Below are 22,500 nucleotides of genomic sequence, written 5' to 3' on the forward strand. Positions count from 1 at the left end.
CATTGCAGTATTTGTAGAAAACAGAAAGAGAAGCAACATCATGGCGATGTGAAAGTGGCTGGAGGTTGGCTGCAAGAGCAGGCCCAAATATGTTTACAATACTTTTTTGCACCTTGTCTAAAAGAGAAAGGACATTATTGGAAGATCTGCCCCAAATATGGGGTGGTAGAGTATTCCATACAAGGATAGAAATGAGATTTATAGAGATAAAGAATAGAATCTGGACTAAGAAAGTGTCAAGCATGATAAAGAGATGCAACCTTAGCAGCTGCTAATTTTGAATTGGATTTGACATATGGTTTCCAAGAAAGATTAGAAGTTAGAGTTAACTCAGTGAGTACATAACCATTTTTAAATATAAGAAGATCTAAATTATTGCAATAACAAATGGCTGAAAAAAATTGAGTTTTATCAGAATTAAAGTTCACCAGCCACTGTAAGCCCCATGCTGTAGCAAGTAAGATCGTTTTCAAGTTCAAATGTCCCCACCAGGCAGTCAAAGAATGTTGGCTTCTTATCAAGACAAGAATAAATGGTAGTATCATCAGCGAACAATGCCACCTTAGATATGATAATATCTGGAAGATCATTAATGTAAATTTAAAAGAATATAGGGGCGAGGTAAGAATCTTAAGGAACCCTTGAAGTTACAGGATATGAAGAAGAGTGCTGTCAATTGAGGACAACTTTTATATTACAATTGGAAAGAAAAGATTCATTAATCTTTAAAATGTTATCTGATATACCATAAGATGAAAGCTTATGGAGAAAACCAGCATGCCAAACTTTATCAAAAGCTTTAGAAATGTCAAGAGCGATAGCTTTAACCTCTCCACCACTGTCTAATACACAATAAAACCTATTAATTATTATTGCTAGCAAATCAGCTGTAGAATGAGAAGATCAAAATCCATATTGATGATCAGAAAGTTATTAGGTTCACGATGAGAGATTAAGTGTTTGTTAATTAAAGACTCATAACCCTTGCTTATGATAGGAAGAATACTGATGGGACGGTAGTTAGACAAGCCAGGTTGCTCTCCAGATTTTTTGAAAATAGAGATAACAGATGTCGTTTCCAGCAGGCTGGAAAACAAGACTCTGATAAGCGCTTGTTAAGTAGTTTTGAAAGCATAGAAAGCAGCTCCCGAGAACACTTTTGTTGTCTGGACCACAAGTTGTAAATAAGGCTAAACAGGAAATCACTTTAGATACAGAAGCTGGAGTGATATGAATGTCAAGCAATGGACTTTGTTTTTAGGTGAGGAAACAAAATATGAACTATTCAAGAGAGGTGGAATAACAGATTTCCTTTTATTATAGATACTGTTAAAGATTCTCCAGAAGTCACAAGTGCCTAATTTTTGATATAAAATACAAGATTTCATGACCTAAGAATAGCAGGCTTTAGCGTTAGACAAAACCTTTTTACAGTGGTTTCTAGCAATAGTAAACAGATGTCTGTTTTCTGGAGAATTGTTTTGCTGATATATATGGAAGTAATGGTTTCGATTGGAAATTACAGCAGCACAATGAGAAGAAAAACATGTTGAAGAGTGAGGCTTGACTTAAAATTATCGAGAAGGAATAAAAGATTCTATACCAGCCTGAATCCAAGAAGTTATGTAAGAAGCGCATTGGTCACCAGGAAGGGAAAAGATTTCTACCTATGGGCCGCCACAAAGAAAATCATGAAAAGAGTCCCAGTCAGCTTTATGGTAGTTGTAAGAGGTACGATGATAAAGGGATTCTGATGATGAAGAAGAATGAGATTATAGTTTTAGAGAGATCAAGCTGTGATCAGAAGCACCTAAGGGTAAATGTGGAGAAACTGAGCACTGACTAGGATCAGAAGCAAGACATAAGTCAAGTAAAATAGCTAAATGATGCAGACTGTTTGGAAAGCAAGTTGGAAAGTTAACTATTTGAGTTAGAGATTGAGAAAGAAAAAAGTTGTAAGCCTTAATGCTTGCTGAGTCACTGACACTAGAGTCAAGCCATTCAGTGTGATAAACATTGAAGTCACCAATAACAACGATATTGGCAGAAGATAAAGAAAAAGAGCCTGCTCAATTTGATCAGAATTAAAATTGAAAGAGTGCAGTCTTGAGATGAAGGAGAGTGATATAGAACAAAGAAAAAGGTGATAGAGTGAAGTGGTGCCAAATGAAAGCACATAAAAGAATAGTCAGTGGATTCAAACCTAGTTTCCCGACAAATAAGTGAACTCTTACAAATGTCCAGGCCAATCATGTGACTTATAGTCTTTAAGAAAATTACGAATTAAAGAATGATAACCATCAACACTAAGATCACAAGATGAGACAGCTAAACTCAAAGTAGTCTCACCGGAGCAACTAGGAACTTTGCAAGAGACAAGACTCAACAAAAAAAAAGTTACTTCGAAGACCACAAATATTAGTAAATGATTTAGAGAATTTTGTGATGACAATGGTTTTTTGTGTTTAATAGTTTTTGATACTTTAGTCATTTTTAAATTTGTTAAAGAACTTGACTGGAAGCATAGATAGTACTCAGTACATTATTTAATAGTCCAAGCAATTGCCTCAATACTATTAAATCCTAAGCCATAGCAAAGAGCTCCAAAAATGGCCTCAACCATGCACACTAAAAGCACGAACAGGGACACCATCCATGTGCAACATGGCACTAAAACCCATGTATTGAGTCAAGAAGATCCAGCATTCAACATCCTAAACTGGAAACAATGTATTATAAATACATCTACACCAGCCTGATAGATGAGGATGTGCTGCAAGACTGATCAAAAGATAGAATCTGTTTACCCCTAAAGTCTTTGCCTAGGAGGCTTTCTACAAGACATTAGCTGGATGCGTTTCAGATTTGGCTTTTTCTAGCCTTTGCCTATAAAAGCCTATTCTACATGGGAGCAGGACATGAAGCAGGTTGTACTGGGTTACATATTATAAGTAGTAGGATAACCTGATCTGACTATTTTTTTGCGTGTTCTATAGAAATGTATATTTTTATTTTTAAATTTGAACTCTTTAAATATGTACTCTTTTAGATCATATTTAGTTTACTTTGTTTATGCACTCTTTTGATTATTAATAAGTCTGAAAATCTGCAGGTTAGGTAAGGGTATGGTCAAATTTATAAAAAACAGACATGATTAAATAAAATTTTATTTTATAAAAAAGATATTTTAAGAAATGCTTTTGTTTAGGTTTAGTATTATATATTACAGATTATTTTAGATATAAATTTTAAATTTTTTTCTATTTTGTTTTAGATGTTTAAAGTGTTCAGTGAAATTAGCTTTCGTCCATTTCGAACAACAGAAATTTTATTATCTGAATTGGAATGGTTTATGACTAGCTCACGTAAAATAACAGTCACTGTTAATGGAGATAATTATCTGTCAGGTAATTTTGTTAATGGAGATAATTATCTGTCAGGTAATTTTGTTAATGGAGACAATTATCTGTCAGGTAATTTTGTTAATGGAGATAATTATCTGTCAGGTAATTTTGTTAATGGAGACAATTATCTGTCAGGTAATTTTGTTAATGGAGACAATTATCTGTCAGGTAATTTTGTTAATGGAGATAATTATCTGTCAGGTAATTTTGTTAATGGAGACAATTATCTGTCAGGTAATTTTGTTAATGGAGATAATTATCTGTCAGGTAATTTTGTTAATGGAGACAATTATACTTTTAATTAACCATCAAAATCAAGTAGGTTTTTATATTCTCTGAAATCATTTCATTATTCTGACTGCATGCTGATTTGCATATTTCAAATTATATTGCAAAACTCCACTTAAAATATTTAATTACATATTTTTCAATTTAATTTAACTGTTCTTTAATGATTCTTTCATTAAAGAACAGTTAAATTAAAATTATACTTAAGTGGTTACTTAAATTTTCAGCAGCAGTTACAAGTATTATAAAGTTACAAGTATTATAAAGGTTATCTTCTAAATTTATCTAAATTATCTTCTCAATCATTTTAATTATCTAGAAGTTCATGAAAACTTTTTAATATAATAGATGATTAAGAAGATTAGTACAGCCTCTATGCTATCAAATACGATATTCCTGCTACAAAATAAATTTCTGTAACTTGTAATTGAAGAGCAATGTAGTTGTTGTTATTTGAAAAGTATTTTTTTATTAATTTTTTATTTTAATGTGAAACCTTTGGTTACATTTATTGCATTGATCTTATAAATATGTAAACTCTGTAATATATTAAAAGCTCCTTTTTTTTGGTCCAAAACTGTAACTTTAATCCTTTTAAATTTTATAAAAAATGATTTTTTTTTTTTAACATATATTAATAAATTTTAGAAAATTAAAAAAATGTTTAAAAATTAGTTTAGTTTTTATAATAATTTTAAGTTACTAATCTTATGATAATTAGCAAAGTTTTTTTGGAGCAAAATCAAAATTTATCTTTGTGATCTCAGAAGAGCACAATATAAAAGTTTTTTATTACAATGCATCATTTATTAAAATTACTTATTAAATTGCATCATTTTAATGGGTCAATTCAAAAGAACTAAAAGAGTTGAATCAAAATTAAACCAAACTTGATGTAGTAATGTAATGAATCAGTTTATTTTGGAATAAATAGATTGAACAGATAAAAACTGTATTTTATTGTATCATCATAAAAGTACACAAGATTATCGTTTAAAGTTTAAGAGCTCTTTTTATAAGAAATAGTTTTTTGTCTTGTTCAATTTTAGCTAAAATGTTAGATATCTATACTAAATATTTTTGCATTATCTAAAAATAAAATAAAAACAGACAAAAAACTTACTTTAAAAAACTAAAAACTCTCTAATGCAAATCTTATCTGTTTTTTTTACTCAGTTATTTTGAAAACAACTAATTGTTTTAAAAATTTTTTTTTTACATTACATTTTAGATATTTTTATTATTTTAATTTTAGCTGACTACACTTGGACAAACTTAAATTTCAATTTTAATTTTAGCTGACTACACTTGGACAAACTTAAATTTCATTTCCTATAATGCATATGATGAGTACACTAACACCAAAGGTAGTCAAACATTATATGGAAATTCAAAATATTTACAAAAACGTAATCTTAGAAGTAAATTGATGAGTGATTATTTGGGACCTGACTGCTTCACTCAACCTCACTTATGTGTCAGTGGTTTTACAATTCAGTTAGAAGTGGGTATGAAATTTGAAAATTTAACATTTTTTTATTTGAAACTTAAGAGTTTATAAAAAAATCTTAGAATAAAAAAACAACTAAAAAAAAACAATAACAAACAAATAAAGAAATAAAAAATTAGTTAAAAGTATATAGTTAATGATAATAATTTAAGTTAATTAAAAATTTTCAACTGTAATTAATGATAAATGTTTTTAAAGTGATTCATTGTTATTATTTACCAAAAATATTTATTAGGATGGTGTAAAGTGTTTTGTTAAGGAAAAAGGCACTGTTTTATGTTTATGCAATAATACTTTTCTGATTTTTGAGCTAGCTAAAGCCTATAGACTTTGTTTTGCCTGATATATATATATATATATATATATATATATATATATATATATATATATATATATATATATATATATATATATATATATATATATATATATATATATATATATATATATATATATATATATATATATATATATATATATATATATATATATATATATATATATATATATATATATATATATATATATATATATATATATATATATATATATATATATATATGTATATATATATGCAGCGGAGAAAATAGAATTAGCACACCTTAATTTTTGTTCTAATTCAACAAAAATGAGAGGAAAAAAATGAAGAGTAATGAAAGAAAAGATTGCTGCCTCACCCTAAACCTTCAGTTAATGTAGCAGCACTCCACTGCATGTCAGGATATTTGTTAGTCGATGTATGTACTGAAGCAGTATGATGTATGTACTCATCAGAATTTTTCTGATGAGTCTTAATTGATTAAACAATGTAAAATGAAAAAAGTTTGGCAAGTGATTTTCTACTAATTTTTATATATATATACATATATGCAGCAGAGAAAATAGAATTAGCCTCACCTTTATTTTTCATTCTAATTTAAAAAAATGGCAATGAAACATTTCTTATTATCTTCTACTGCAATTAAAAAATTTATAAATTGGTATGTTTAATTAATTACAAATGGAAAAAAAAACTAAAAGTTTTCAATTTGTGGAGAAAACAGAATTAGTCTCATTTACATTATATACAAGAAAATACAAAAAATATTTTGTTTTACGCTCGTTTAATATTTAGCATTGATTCCTGAATTTTTAATGACTTTAAATAGGCGACTTGACATACTAGTCACTAGATTTTGGATAGTTTCTATAGATATTTCATTCCAAGTTTCTCTGATATGAGTTTTCAGCTCCAATGCAGATTTATGTTGCTTACCATTTTCATAAACCTTTCTAGAAAGTATTCCCCATAGATTTTCAATTGGGTTAAGATCTGGACTGCATGCAGGTCATTCCATTATGTGAATATTTTTCTCTCTAAACCAAGCTTTTGTAAGCTTTGAGTTATGGATAGCAGCATTGTCTTGTTAAAAAGTTAAACTTTCACCCATCAATTCTTCACCATGTTCAAGCAAACTAATTTCTAATAAACCAATGTAGTCCTGTGAACTCATTTTTGTTGAAATCCATGCCAGTGGTTGTTTTCCAGCAAAGGAAAAAACTCCCCAAATTATAACAGTTTCACCACCAAAGTTACGACTCATTCGAGTTTCTTTTTCTTTTCGAAGATCGTGCCAGTAATATTGATAGCCATCAGGACCATCTAGATTGAACTTTTTTTCATAACTAAAGAGAATTTGATGCCACTCTTCCAACCAAAACATGTGTTCTTTTACAAATTGTAATCTAACTTCTTTATGACGAACAGTAAGTTTTGGTCTTGGTTTACCTTTTTCCGAACTGTGTTTGGATTTTCGTGTAAGACTTGTCTCACACGTTGAACAGTTACAGGTAATTGTAAATCAACACGAATTTGAGATGTAGTCATGTGCTGAGCAGCAGCACAACGTACAATAACTCGTTTAGTACAATTATCAATTTAAAGTTTGTCACTACTTTCCTTATAAGCTCCATAATTAACACTAATCTTGAAGTAATTATTAACCGCTTTTATAGATCTTTTAATTTACTTTATAATTTTCCGATTAGATTAGTCTGTATTTTCATATGCTTTGATTACTGCTAATACTTCATTCGTTAAACGCTTACCACGTCCCATTTCAATTTCAGGTATCAAAAACCAAATGTTAAAAACTTAATGAGCCATGATTTCACAGTCTTTGTTTAACTAACAAATAATAATAAGTCACAATTGCGTATCACCAGATCAAAATATACAAGTAAACTGAAATAATTATTGATGATCTAACTCTATTTGCTACCACAAATATTAAGTATTATACATTTTATGGTTTTATCAAATGTACTGCAATTTAATTATGCTATATTATAATCTAAAAAGTTGTTGTTTGTAACAATAATTATATAAGTGTGGATACAAAAGATGCACCACACAAATTTGCTTAGAGATTTACAAAATATTGGATCAGTACCTGGTGAGGCTAATTCTATTTTCTCCACTGTATATGTATTTATATCCTTATATAGTAGTCAAAAGAGACTTTAATGGTAAAAAAAAAGGTCTCTTTCAATGCTTTTTTTTAACATATATGTGGCATCAACAATTAAGCAACATTTTAATGTCATTTAAAAGTTAAAACAATAAAGCAAACGCGAAAGTACATCAAGTTTTATAGCTTTTTAAAAAACCACTATAATAATGGCTAGAAAGTTTTTTTAATTATTAATATTTTTTTATTTTTTTTATTATTTTATAATGTTTTTAAAACATGGAAGAAGTGTTGCTACATTGACTGACAAATAGATAAAACATGTCAGGAGTGTTGCTTTCTGTAAAACATGCGCAAATTGTAGATACCTTGACTACCTTATAGCCTGCTGCTACTAGGGAGTGCTGCTACATCGACAGTCTTATAGCCAGCTGCTACAAGGAGGCATTATTATGAAAATATTGAATTCTTTTTCCAGGAGGACTGTCTAAAGTAAGAACAGGAGCACTATGTATCAAGTTCATAATAGCATAAGATCTGTAGACTTGTAGAAGGTCGGGATTAGTGTGTCTTACTTGCTTACTTATTTGCTAAAGGTGTTTTAGTAGATATGGTACTGTTTTTATATTGTTGTGCATTTTTGTCCATTATTTGTAGATATTTCTTGTTAATGTTCTAGCGTGTTCCTTGCAATTAATAAAATCTTTTATCAAATGCTAGAATTAATTTTTTTTTGTAAGTATTTCATTTAAAAAGTATTTATTCTGACTCACATATTTTTCAATTTTTTGGCATCATTACTTAAATGATTTATTATGAACTGAAAAAGAATAGAGGCTATATAAAAATAATGAAATAAAAAGTGATTTTATCTGCACCATTCTTAGCAATAGTTCAGCAAAACTTGAGAAAAAGTTATTATAAATAGATAAAAAAGTTGGTTTTCATCAATAATCATACAAAGTCATAGTAATGTTTGACATGATTTATTAATATCAATGGAAATAACTTCAAAGTTTTTTTATTTGCTCAATTTGAGTCATCTCTTTTTAATAGAAATTTTTGGATAGCCTAATTAAGATGTTTGCTGTGAAGTTTGTTTGAAAGTTTTGTATATATTTAATAGAATGTTAAATGTATATATAAAGTTATATAAGTTTTTAAATCTTTAATACTTATTATTATTTTATCACACTTTTAACAGGATTTGGGTATCCAAATAAGAAATTTTTAAATATTTTTTGTATGTTTTGTATAAAACATGCAGATTTGAATACAGGTCATTAAACATTGTATACTTTTTGTTTATACTTTATTTGTCAATCAAATAGATGCGTTGACCTTTCCCCAATTAGTAGCACCCTATAAATAAAATTTCAGACAAATTTTAATTGCATTTATTATGTAATTTATTTCATGCACGCCAAAAACCTTTATACTTATTTGAGAGAGGATTTTATAATCTATTTAAATTTAGTTTTATTAAGTTCAAAATATTATTTAAATATTGAAAATAAAATGGTCAAAGTAAAGGACTTCGAAAAATTTATGAAAATTTTTTTCCAAAAAAATTAAGAAAAAGGTGAAGCGTTTGTTGCTAAGCAGTTTATGGAATGGGGTTTATCCAGATCAACTGCTTACGATAAAATTGTAAAATTGGAGAATGGATCTCTAAAAAGAAAAGTTGGAAGTGGTCAAATTGCTAAGGTAGCTACTAAAGAAAATATTCCAAAGATTGCTGCATTTTTTGAAAATAAGTCAGGGTGCTCCCAAAAGAAAGTGGCTCAAGTTTTTAACTGTAGTCAAACTCGAATTTCCCAAGTACTAAAAACAATGACTAACATTCGAACTTTCAAAAAAAAAAATCATCCTGATCGTAGCCATCAGCAGAATAAAGCTATGCGTCCTAAATGTCGTAAATTGTACGAAAATTATAAAAACTTGGATTTTGTTATGGATGATGAAAGCTATTTTACCTTAAACCATAGCACATTAGTTGGTAATGATAGGTTTTATGCCGCTGATATATCTCAATGTTCTGACCAAATAAGATACAATTTGCGTAAAAAGTACGAGGACAAGCTCTTAGTTTCTTGTTGCATCAGCCCCCATGGAATAAGCCCTCTTTATATTCATCACAGTAAGCAGGCAATCAACCAGTACACTTATAAAGAGATACTAGAAAAAACTTTACTTCCTCTAGTATCAGAATATTATAAAAAAGACAATGAGTTTATCTTCTGGCCTGATCTAGCTCAATTAGATTACGCAAAGTCATTGACTTTTTTAAATTGAAAAAAATTGTACCCAAAGTCAAAGTTGTACCCAAAAATATAAACCCAACTAACGTTCCAGAAGCAAGACCAATTGAAAACTTTTGGGGTGATTTAAAACGGCTAGTGTACGAGAATAATTGGAGAGCTGAGAATTTGGAAGAGTTTGAAGCAAGAATTAGATATTGTTATTCAAAGATGAATAAAGAAATTTTCCTTACTCAAATAAAACATCTTTCAAAAAACTTTATAATATTGCTAAATATGAAATTTGAAATAATTGTTTTAATATATTTATAAACTACGTATACTAACATATTAACAGTTGAAATATTAAATAATAAAACTTATTAGTTCTTAAAATATTAATTTTTAAATTTTGTCCAAAATTTTATTTATGAGGTGTTAGAAAGATTGTTGTCTTCCTCTGATTGAAATCTGGTTTTGTATTCTTTTTACCACATTATCGCTAAGTCTATGAGGCCTATTACTTTACTGTTTTTTTTTTATCCTTTGGTGGTTCCCAAAATTAAATTAAAAAAAGACAGGTTAAATTTTTATGGTATATATCAAAATTTTTTACATACGTTATTATCTCTGCTTCTTTAGGTTGGGATTGTGCAAACATATTTTGTAGACAGAATTTTTAAAATTCAAGTTTTAATGCAAACAAAAAAATGAAAAGAATCTGACATTATGAACTTTATAAATACATTACGAATGCAGTATACTTATATAACATATATTTATAATATTTATCAAGCAACAGCAATGCTACATTTTTTTTTTTCCTGAAAAAACTTGCTTTCTTATATTTATTTTAAAATTGTATCAGTACAGTGCACACCTTTTCTTTTTTTCAAGTTTTAAAAAAAAATCAAAACTTTTATAATAACTTGTGTTTTGTGCCCGTTATAAAAGATATTGTTGATATACAAAAAAAAATTGTTGATATACAAAAGATATTGTTGATATACAAAAAAAATTTAATTGCTTTTTTTTTAAGTAATCAAGAGTTTTTGATATTTAGATGAGTTGTTATCTGAAGACTTAGTCAAAACTTTTTACTTGTCAGATCATTTGATTGACAAAAATTCTGATTCTGGAAAAATGTTTCTTTTCTTCAATGACTTCTACTTGCCATCAAATGCAAGAGTAAAAGATTTTTATTTAAAGATTGGAACAATTAAATTCACTGAGAACTTTAAAGCTAGAATCTATTTAATTTTTGTTCCTGAAGATGAAATATTAAATGGTATAAAAAGGCTATTATACGAAGATAAAATTAATCAAATTACTAATGACTCTGAAGTTTTTATGTTCAATAGTTCTTTTGGGACAACTCAGCTCTTGAACCTTACTTTTTTACTGAAAAAATTACAAGGACAATATAATGGTTTGCTGAAACGGCTATGTATCATGGTAATCCCACAAAATCAAACATTTACAAATAATCCTGATGATGTTAAGTTACTGATTACATATTCAAACACGAGTTTGTACTAATTTTTTCTCAGATTTTTTTGTTTTATTAATTTTAAAATTTCAATACAAAAAGTAATACAGAAATAGCATGATTTCAATTATTATTTTAATTTTTTACAAATAGTTATTGGAGATGTGCGAATATTAAATCCGTTAATGGAAAATAAATTCTTTGGTTTGTTTAACAATATTATTAATGTTTTTTTTGATCAAACTTACTGTTTTACTGGAATTCATTTGCATACCAAATCACCTGTAGATGTAGATATATTCTTGCAAGTTAAATATTCTGATACCATATGCTCTTTTATAAATTGTACCCTTTATGTTACATTAAAAAAAGTAAGTCTATTATATTATTTATTGTTATAGTTGTTTTGTTTCATTTTCAGTCTATTGTTTATCGATTTTTTTATAAACTGGAACTGAACTGAAAATAAGTTTTTTATTTATCAAGATGACAGAACTTCATAAATTTTCTAAAGATTTTTCCGTTCATCAAGCCTAATATATTTATCATATCACCAAGGTCACAGAGACAGATAAACTTAATTGATTGTGACTGTTAATTTGTGCTTTTGCGCTAATACAATACAAAGTGTTTCTAATTCAATCATAAATGTTAAAATGTATCAGTATAAATTGTTTACTATTATTTGTTATTATTTTGTTAATACTTTAAGTATTTAAATACTTTTCACGCGTTTCTTCATTTTTAAATTTCTTGAATATTCTGGAACTTCTTTGACTAATTTTCAAATGATAATATTAATTAATTTTTAAAAGACAATAACAATTATTTAACATATTAGTTAACATTTTTTAAACTTGTGTTTAGAAACCTTTTTTTATTAATTCAATTTAAAATGTAATATTTACACTAAAAAATATCTTTCTTTTTAGTAGCATTTTGGTAGTATTTTGAACCGTAGTTTAGCAGAAACTAAAATCTCGGTTTGGGTGAACTATAACCTGAATTTCTGTTTTTATTTATTCTCATTTTTAAGAATGATTTAATTGCACTATTAAGGGTAAAAATATAGTAAACATACATTTTATTTTTTTGATAAAACTATTTATTAAAACATTTTCAAAATCTTGCATTTTCATTAGAAGCCATCTTGATTATCTTGCTTTGATCAATAAGAGATGCACAAAAAAATGTTTTAAATAGAGCAGTTACATGGGAGAGTTCTATGGAAGAAGAAAAATATATTTTTGTCCAGAGCAAAGAAATCTATGGAAATCTAAGATTTCCACCTTTGAATCGCTATTTGTTGTTCCTGGTGATCGTTCTCAAACAGCTCTAAAAATATTGAGAGGATTTATAGTCTTTGAACCGATTATTTAAGAGTTATTTGTTGCCATTTTACATATGGAATCCAGTATAAAATTAATGGTTTCTGTATTCTAAAGATCATTGATTTAATATAAAGTTTTAGTTTTTTTATATATAAATAAATAATGATTTATGTTTTTAAATATGTTATTTTAAATTTAATTTAATTTTGTATGCTCAAAACATCTGTTAGTTAAAGTGTTTCTTTGGTAAAAAAATATTGTTCTTAAGGCTGTATACTTAATGCTAAAAATTTATGTATTTAATTAATTTGTTAATAAAAAAAATAATGATATACATTGTATACATAAATATTTCAGTATCTTCTTGATCAAATAGATGTAGAGTTTTAGTTCTCTTGATCGAATTTTTCAACTATGTACAAACTTTATTCTGAGCTCATTAAACTTAAAAAGTTAATGTTTTTTCAAACTTAAATCTGAAATTTATGAGTATGAAATGATGAAAACATAAAAAGTTTTATGAAATTTCAAAAATCAAAAATGAAACATTTAATTTTTGTGAAGAGTTTTACCAATCTGAAAATATAAATAGATAATATTGAAAAAAAAAAAAATTAAAATAGTTTTGATCACTCCATGGAAATAAAATTTTTAAAAGTTTTTTTTACCATTCAATTTTTAGAAGTTAATTTTATACCAGTATTCACAATCATTTCTGAAAAATTATGAATTTCGAAAAGCTGTTAATAATTGTTTTACCATAATTTAATGTTAATTGAAAGTTTTTCCTTAATTTATTTTCTATAATTTTAGCTAATGCTTCAAATTTTGTAATAATATTTCATGTAATAATGGTTTATCAAATACATTTAAGTAATTCTATTTTTTACAGGTGACACACACTGAAATTAATTCCCATAGATGGTATACAGAGTTGCTTCAGATAGTATGCTTCAGATAGTATGCTTCGTTGTTAACGGAGTTGTTAGCAGTTTTATTAATACTTTTAATTTGAAGAACTTAAAGTGATTTAAAACAAAAATTTTTTAAAGTTGTTAAAAAGATATGTAGTTTTAATGGTTTTTTAAAAAGCTAAAAGTAAATTTTAGTTATACTTAGTAAAATATGTTAGTTTATGAAAATTGATTATGTAAATAATAAAATAGTTGAAGTTACTGTTGATATTTTTATTCTTTCAGGTATAATTAAGTTCTTTATTTACAATTATGATGTTAGTGTCAGTTATCAAGGGGTTTATCTTTTTTCATATAAACATTTATATAAAAAAAGGCTGGTCTTTCTGTAATAGTTTATCTGTAATAGTTTATTTCAATTACATTCAAAAATTAAGTGATAAAATAGAGTCTTGGGTTATTTCAAACATATACAAGTATTTTGGCTTTTTAATCTACTAATAGAAGCAAATTCCAAAAACTAAATATTAAAAATAAGGGCTATGATTAAAAAATTAATCTTTAAATGCAATTAATTATTTCATTAAAAACCTAATAATATTTTTCTTCTCAAAATTTATTTCAAATTAATTGCAATTAATTTTTATGTGCTAAATGTAACTGCTGTAATGGAAAAACAAAAAACAAAAAAATGAAACTATAAGGAGAGGTATTTATAAATAACTCTCTACTAATGAAAAATATCTTCTGAGTTTAATGATGCATGTGTTTTATTTTTTTTTTTGGTTTTAATAATCAAAACACGACTAAAATTAGTTGTCATGTAATTATTTTTTTTAAAGTAAATTTACAAAAAATAACTGATGGCCTTATTCCTCTGGACATATAAAATTGTTTCATTAAATGTTTATAAGCTATAAATTGATTCATTGTACTTTTTTTCAAAAACAAAAAAAGTTGCACATTAAAATACTTTGTATAAAACGTAACAATATTTTTTTTAGGTCTTCATAAAAGGTGGTGAAAATAAGTATGTTGCATTGAATGGATTGATCAAAACAAAACACTTTAGAATTGTTTTATCAAAGGAAGTTATTCTTCATTATCAATTTTATGGGAGTGAAAGTATTATTCTTATTTCTTTTAATAAATAGAGTTGTAATAATTAAATTTTATTGTTTTGTTAAAGAAGTTTTAGGTTTACTAAAAAAAGAGTAAAAAACACCCATTTGATTCAAATATAAAATGTTTTTGTATTCAAGTTTTCACCCTTTTTCTATTTTTGCTGAAGCATCTACTTTTTTAGGCGAGGTGAAAGTATTTTAAATCTTTGATTAAGGACAAGATAAAGTATTTTAAATCTTTATTTAAGGATATGATTACCATCAAAGTTTAAAGATTATTTTTATTGTTGTCAATCTCTAGTTGTCAATTATCAATTTTTAACAATTGTCATCTAAAGAATGTTATTTTGGTTTTAGTTATTTGGTATTTACTGTTATGCTTTTATTACTTCATTAAGTTATTTTTATGAAAAAATTTCAAAATTTCATTTTAAAAAATTTCATTTTTTCAGTTAGTAATCATTTGTAACTGATTTTTTCTATTTAACTATAGATGTATAAGTTTAATCACTTAAATAAAAATCCATGAAAAATAAATTACCAAATAATTTACGCAACAAAAGGAGTGAGGTTTCATAGTTATGCAATGTATCATTTGCTACATATATATAAATAATTGTATATTATTTTGTTTTTATTTAGTAAATGCGCAATTTTATGTTTATTTTAATGTTGAAACTAAACTTAGTTAAACTATGGTGCTATCAGTGTTAGTCTAGTGTTAAATATGCATATTTAGCACTAGACTAACAAAAAGGAAAGAATTTGTTAAATTTTTTTATAAAGTAATGCCATACAGTATACAAAGTATTCATTTATATTTACAGTGCATTACTATTACTTTTACTTTCATCACTTTTCAGGCATACTTTTTTGCAATCTAATAAGTTAATTTTAGAAAAAAAGTACAAAAGTGCTTTAACTTGATTGGTTGGGATGAGTTGTATAATACACACAAAATCACAAAACTGACAATGCAACAGCGCATTGAACAGGAAAGACATGCAATTTAAATACATAACACAATTAGCAACATGACTGTCTGTTTGGAAAACTATTTAAAAACGTTAATGAAAACAAAAATGCAGCTTGACTGTTTGTATATTTTTCACGCTCCAAGCACAATAATAAAATGTTTTTTCTTTTCACTGAATAAAATTCTTTTTTTTGCATAAGTTTATATCATACAATATGCGTTACGGTATAAAAGTTTATACCATTTTTGCACATTTTTGCATTAAATTAATATCATACAATATGCATTACGATATAAAAGTTTATACCATACAATATCCACAAATATTAATATTAACAACCTCTAAAGCATATTAAAAATAGTTGTAAATTAAAAACCATTGAATCGCTAACCACATAGTCATCAGAAAATATTCTTGAGTCCTACAAATTTTTTCTAGAATTATGTTTGACATTTGATATAATCAAAATGGCAACCTTTAGTTATGTTTTTGAAAAAAATTTAAATTAAATAATTAAATTTAAATCTTCTTTTTTACATAATTAAAATCTTAAATGTAATGCTTAAATGTGTTAAAAAGACTTTGTAAATTTGTTTACTTAATTTCTGTATCAAAGTCTAAACAGTTCTCTTGCTAAACCTAATTTAACATGCCTCTTGATAAATTCAATGGCTACTTATTTAACATGCCACTTGATAAATTAAAATGGCTACTTATTTAACATGCTACTTATGATGTTGCAACTGCTGACAATGATGCAGTCGTCAAAAAGATTAGTCAGTCAACATTTAGAAAATGTCAGGCATTATGAAACAAGCAGTCATGAAGTAATAAATCTACAGAAGTTGTTAATGAATTATTTGGACTTCAGTTTATTGTTTCTAATCAGAAAAAGTAGAATTCAATGTACATGTCTGTAGAAAGCATGAACATGCTGGTTACTGATAAAGGAATAAATGTGATGAACAACGTTTGTGACAAGCTTGATTTGCATAATTTGGTACAGTTTTAATGAGCTCGATAGCATTTTTAACCAATACATCATGAATCATCACTACATCATGAATGCAGATTTAAGAGTAGCAGAAATTGTTCATCCAAAATTTAAAACAGGTTGGGTCGATGACAATGAACAAAAAAGAATTGTTTTCTAATTCCTGAAAAACAAGATTTTGCAGCAGTAGTTGGCTAAAAACAGTGACAGCGCAAGTGCAAGTTCAGCAGATAAAGCAGCCATTTCTGTAATTGAAGATGGTTTCTTTCAACTTAGATCATCAGGTGACACTAATACTGCTGCTGATAGCATTGTTACTACATACATTATTAGAATTCTTCACTTGATACCTTAATGGCTCTCCACATGGAGAATGTCTTTCTTAAACTGAACACTGCTTTGACAAAAAGTGCAGTCTGCAAATGTTTATTTAGTATAGCAGGGCAAGTGTTCATGCTAAACCACACAAAAATGACAGATGAACACTTTGAACAGCAGCTTCTAATGTCCATCAATGAAAAACTGTTGTAAACTTGCCAGTCTGTTCTAATAAACATACTTATATTAATGAATATATGTTAAGTTTCATTCCATGATGATTCAAAAACTTATTTCTTATATGTTAATGTTAATTTTACTTTTTACTTTGTAACTAAAATTTCCTTTCAACATACATTGCATGCTGTGCATACTGTACTTTTTTACTTTTACTTCAGTAAATTAGTTTAGCATTTAATATATTACTTTTTACATTTAGTTTAGCATTTAATATATTACTTTTTACATTTAGTTTAGCATTTAATATATTACTTTTTCATTTTATTTTGTTACTTCACAGCCAGTACTTTAACATTTTACTTAAGTATTTTTTTAAATGTAACAACCACAACATTGAATAAATGTGCAACATTTGCATTTTCTTTTAATTAGATATTTCTAGTTTTATAAATAAAACTAAAAATATCTAATAAAAAGAAACTTTAAAAAGGTTCAGATGCATTAACTTATGCACAAATCTTAATAAATGTTGACTAGAGAATGTATGCTAAAAAAGTTGTGTAATTTTATTAGTATTAGTTCAACAAAATATATCTCTGAATAATTTGTCTTTGCCAATAAAAACTCATATTTTTATATGACAGAGAACGTTTCTTCTGTCATAGAATTGATCTAATTTCCTGAAGGAGAACAATTTGTATACAAAAATACACAAGTAAATACAAAAAGTATGCATAAAACAAATACAAACAACAATCTGTATTCAATCCAGGAAGTATTATGTCTAAAAGTTATCTGATCAACAAACTACAGTTAGAACATGTGAAACTTTTTTTATAATAATTATAATTGTGATATCATTTTCAGCACAATTTTGTTTACAAATATTACAGTACAATGATAAAATTTATAGTGTTTATAAAAATTAGCTTTTTACGATTTTCACTGTTAAGCTATTAAGATTTTTTATTTGTTGTTATTTTTCTAAATTTCATAAAGTTGCAATTGTTTAATTCAATGATTCTATTGTAATATTTTAAATTTGTAATATAAAAATGTCATAAAAGACAGTGATTATTTAATTCTATGATTCTATGGTAATATTTCTTTAGAAACATTTAGAGCGTTTCCTATACTATCTGCTGGTTTAGGAGGACATCAAAATTTCACTCATGGCAATGGATTTCAAATCCATTTAGTTGACAATAAAATTACAGCTACTGTTGTGAGCATGTATGGAAGATACAATGTTGAAATGGAGAAGCCATCAGTGACCCCCTATACACTTACTCTTGTCTGGTCAAAACAAAGTTTAAAGTTTTTTTATAACAACGAATTAAAAGGTTTTGGAAGTCTTTTAAAAAATGTAAATTACCAAAACTACACTCAATTTAATGAGTATATTCTTGTTTTTGCTGATTATTACAATGTTGAATCTGAGCTTCAAGCGAGATTATTAAAGATACAAATGTGGAACATAGCTTTAACAGAAGATGAAATATCCCAAACTTTGTTCAATGCTACCCCTAGTAAGCTCATAATTTACTAATAAATTTTAGTTGTTACTGGTTTTCTTTAAATTCTACTAATGCTTTCTTAAAAAATCATAATAATTTGATAAACTTTTGTTGTGTTTTGACAGAGTTATGATGGGTTTTTTAGTTATTGGGAGGTTAGTGAAATTTTAAAAACTAATAGTATAATAAAGTAAAAAAATGATGTTTAACTAAAGTGTAAGTAACAGAGAGTTTAACAATGTGTAAGTAACAGAGTCTTAGAACTTGATATTTACAGAATAATGTGTAGAAAGATTTTTTTTTAGATGGTTACAGTTACCCAGGGTCTTTTCCACCTGAAGGATTTACAAATGGGTCAGACTGTTATTGCTCAAATCAAGTGTGTCCCTGTGAAACTATTGGTAAGTACTTTTTTGTATGAAGAGTTCAGTTATAAGTATAAAAAAATAGTTTGTTTTTAACTTCAGCAAGTAATGCTGTTCATAACACAACATCTTGATATTGAAAGGTTTTTTCTAATTATAAAGGTGCTGGTTGTAATGAGAATACTCATAATGAGGTTTTCTATGAAAATGTACCTTGTAATAAATTTTGGTAAGAGTGTGCCCACAAGTTATTTGATGTATAAGAGTGTGCCCACAAGTTATTAGATTCTTTTTGCTTTAAAGATACTTTAGAGACAACTTAAATGTGGAGAAACGAATTTTTATCTAAGTTTAAAAATAATGGTGTGTGGTTTATTTGTCTGAGGTTAAAAATAATGATGCATAGAAATATACAGCATTATTTGTCTAAGATTAAAAATAACGACAAATTGTTTGTATGTCTACAATTGAAAATAATGATGTGTGGTTTGTATGTCTGAAATTAAAAAGAATAGTGTGTGTATCTTTTAAAATTAGCTTAACAGCTTCTAATTTTGTATTTTTTAATTTTGTAACATTAAAAATTTTATTACACTTGAGATATTGTTTTTTCTTTTAACTAAAATGAAAATATTTAAACATTAAATCAAAATTTTTTTTAATTTTTAATTTTTAGTTTTTTTAAAACCTTGTTTTATGTCTTAAAACAAAATTTATAAAATTTTCTTGAATTTTAACAAAAACTAATAATATTTAGAGACTTCATCAACAGTAGAGATCATTAGCAAACATGCACCATTTGAAATAGTATCTGAAGATGATTTTATTGAAGAAGAATTTTATTTAAATATTATGGATTATGCTAATAATTCTTTTCGAATTTATTTTGATATTACTTTTGATCTGCAAAATGTGCAAATTGAATATGTAAATTTAGTTTCAACATTGAAGTCTTTTGTACCAGCATGTTGTAATGTTATTATGCAGATCTCAAATAGTTCAGATGAAGTTCAAATGAAATGGTGCATTTCTAGAAACATCACTGAGATTTTTACAAGCCCTGATCTTACTTCTTTGTTAACTCAACTACTTAAGACAGCATCATATACACCCCTTGTTACAGTTTTGCTTAAATTTAATTACTTATTTATTAGTCCTGAAAGTATACTTAGAATTGTTTACAAACCATCAAAGCTCGGTACGAAATTTGTTATTTATAAACTATTTAAAGCTATATAAATGTTAACATGTAAAATTTTTATATTGTATTTTATTTTTCTATAAAAGTATTCTTTAATTTTAATATTTATCATTTAAGGTGGTTTTTTTTATTCAACTGCATCTCAAGTTAGTATAGATGATGTTTTGGAAAAACTATCATTAAATGTTTCAGGAGTTTGTGTTTCTTTTAAGTTGAAATTTGGTGGAACTGGGTTTGTTGGCCTTGTTGTTATCGGTCATGGAGTAAATATTAAAAAGAGGCTGGCATATTTTTATAGACAAGAGGCTCAAGATAAATGGCTTGAAAATTATCTTGATTTGAACTCCGACAAATTTACCATGGTATTTTTATTTTTTATTTTTTTAAGTTTAATATAATTTTTTATGAATTATAAAATTGTTATTTATTTTAGAAATTTATAAGTTTCATTAATTAACACTAACTTTATTTTTTAAATTATTATTAATGAAATGCCAATAAACTATTAATAATGGACTGCCAGTTAATTATTATTAATGATGTGCCAATAAATTATTGTTAATGGAGTAAACAATAAAGTTATTATAAATGAAGTGCCAGTAAATTGTTATTAACAAAATGCCAACAAATTAATATTAATGAAGTGCCAATAAGTTATTAACAATGGAGTACTGATAAATCATTATTAGTGGAATGCCAAAAATTTGTTATTAATGAAGTGCTAATAAAATCATCTCATTTTGAATTAACATGGTACAAATGTTGCATCATAGTTGCATCATAGTCACAGTGCTTATTAGACTTTAATTTTTGACTCTCATAATAAATAATATATTCATTGACAGTTAATTATTCATTGTCAATTTCTATAACTGTCAATTTTTTATATGTATTATATTTATTCTTTATCAAATATTTATAAATTATATTCACGTTATAGTATATAGCTCTATATGTCATTAAAATAAGGCTAATTATTCAAATCTTTTACTGTTTTGGGTATGGAATGAAAGCTAGGGTTTTTCTCAGTTGAATCATTGGAAGCTTAAACTTGAGGTTTTAGAGTTCATTGGAGAGTTTAAATTTAAGGTTTTAGAGTTCATTGGGGTTTGAATTTGAGATTTTAGAGTTCATTGGGGGTTTGGATGAAAATTGGGTCTTTATGGTGTTTATATAACTTATTAGATATATTAAGATTTATTTACACAACTCTTACAAAATCAAATTTATTGTGCTAATGCCTTTCATGTAAAATTGCTTGTTTCAATTCAATTAGAACAAGCTGAAGATCAGCTAAGGCTGGTCCATTTTCATTGAGAAGACCTCCAGTAGCAGCAAATTTTTTTTACTTTGGTTCAGTGTTTCAAGGCTTTTGGCAGCAACTTGGCAACAACTTGATTGAGAAAAAATTCATCCACAACTCAGTAATGCTTAAAATGCTTTAGACAATTTTCAACAAATTATTGGCCGAGTTCAAAACAATGATAAACAAAAAAATTCCATTTTGACATCAAGAGGAAAAAACTTTGCTATAAAAAGTGGGCTAAGTAACTTTGCTATAAAAAGTGGACTGAGTTATATAAAATTAGGGGATGTTTTAAATATTTTAATTTGTTGCCATTTTTTTATGAAATTTACGGAAAATTGGTTTCTTAAACTTCTTTTTAACACTTTTTTTCAATTTTTATTCAAAAACAGGTTGAGTTTGTTGTTTATAAAAATGGACTTGGAAGTGGTTATATTGCTTTTGACAAAGTGCTGTTTTTACAGAGTTGTCCAATTGGGAAAGCTAAATCACCAGGTTATAAATTGTGTTATAAATTAAATAGTATAAAATGGTATATTATTTTCATCTATAAAATATTTAAAAAAAACTCATATAAAAAAAATTTAACAAAAGTACTAATTGATTCACTGTATCAAGTATCAGAATTAACAAATTTTTTTAAGTAAATCAACTAAACTGCACACAAAAATAATTATTTAGTTAAAATATACTCAAAGTTATTCCTGCGTTAACAGAATTTACTGTCTCAGTTTTACTAAATATTTTACATTTGTTTGGTTATCAAAACAATTAAAAAAATCTTTTTTTATAATTGTTTTGATAAGTCTTATTATCAATTTCACTTTTTTTTAGCTTTTATTGGTTCTTTAAAAATTGTTTTTATTGCAGGTAGTATTGAACCAGATAAAAC

The 22,500-nt window shown here is 26.5% G+C and overlaps 1 protein-coding gene across 1 annotated transcript in view; it reads left to right on the plus strand.

Moving 5' to 3' along the window:
* LOC100197582 (uncharacterized) overlaps positions 1-22,500 on the plus strand; it is a 73,324-nt gene that overhangs the window by 18,949 nt on the left and 31,875 nt on the right. Inside the window, exons 8-18 of the mRNA XM_065811856.1 lie at positions 3,275-3,407; positions 4,991-5,200; positions 10,956-11,420; positions 11,535-11,752; positions 14,631-14,751; positions 18,332-18,748; positions 19,042-19,137; positions 19,859-20,299; positions 20,420-20,664; positions 22,001-22,103; positions 22,479-22,500. The exon at positions 22,479-22,500 is cut by the window's right edge and continues 288 nt beyond it. Of these exons, the coding sequence (XP_065667928.1) occupies positions 3,275-3,407; positions 4,991-5,200; positions 10,956-11,420; positions 11,535-11,752; positions 14,631-14,751; positions 18,332-18,748; positions 19,042-19,137; positions 19,859-20,299; positions 20,420-20,664; positions 22,001-22,103; positions 22,479-22,500 (2,471 nt within the window). The remainder of the gene's footprint in view (positions 1-3,274; positions 3,408-4,990; positions 5,201-10,955; positions 11,421-11,534; positions 11,753-14,630; positions 14,752-18,331; positions 18,749-19,041; positions 19,138-19,858; positions 20,300-20,419; positions 20,665-22,000; positions 22,104-22,478) is intronic.

Source organism: Hydra vulgaris, chromosome 12 (assembly GCF_038396675.1).
Source record: "Hydra vulgaris chromosome 12, alternate assembly HydraT2T_AEP".
Classification (NCBI taxonomy): domain Eukaryota; kingdom Metazoa; phylum Cnidaria; class Hydrozoa; order Anthoathecata; family Hydridae; genus Hydra; species Hydra vulgaris.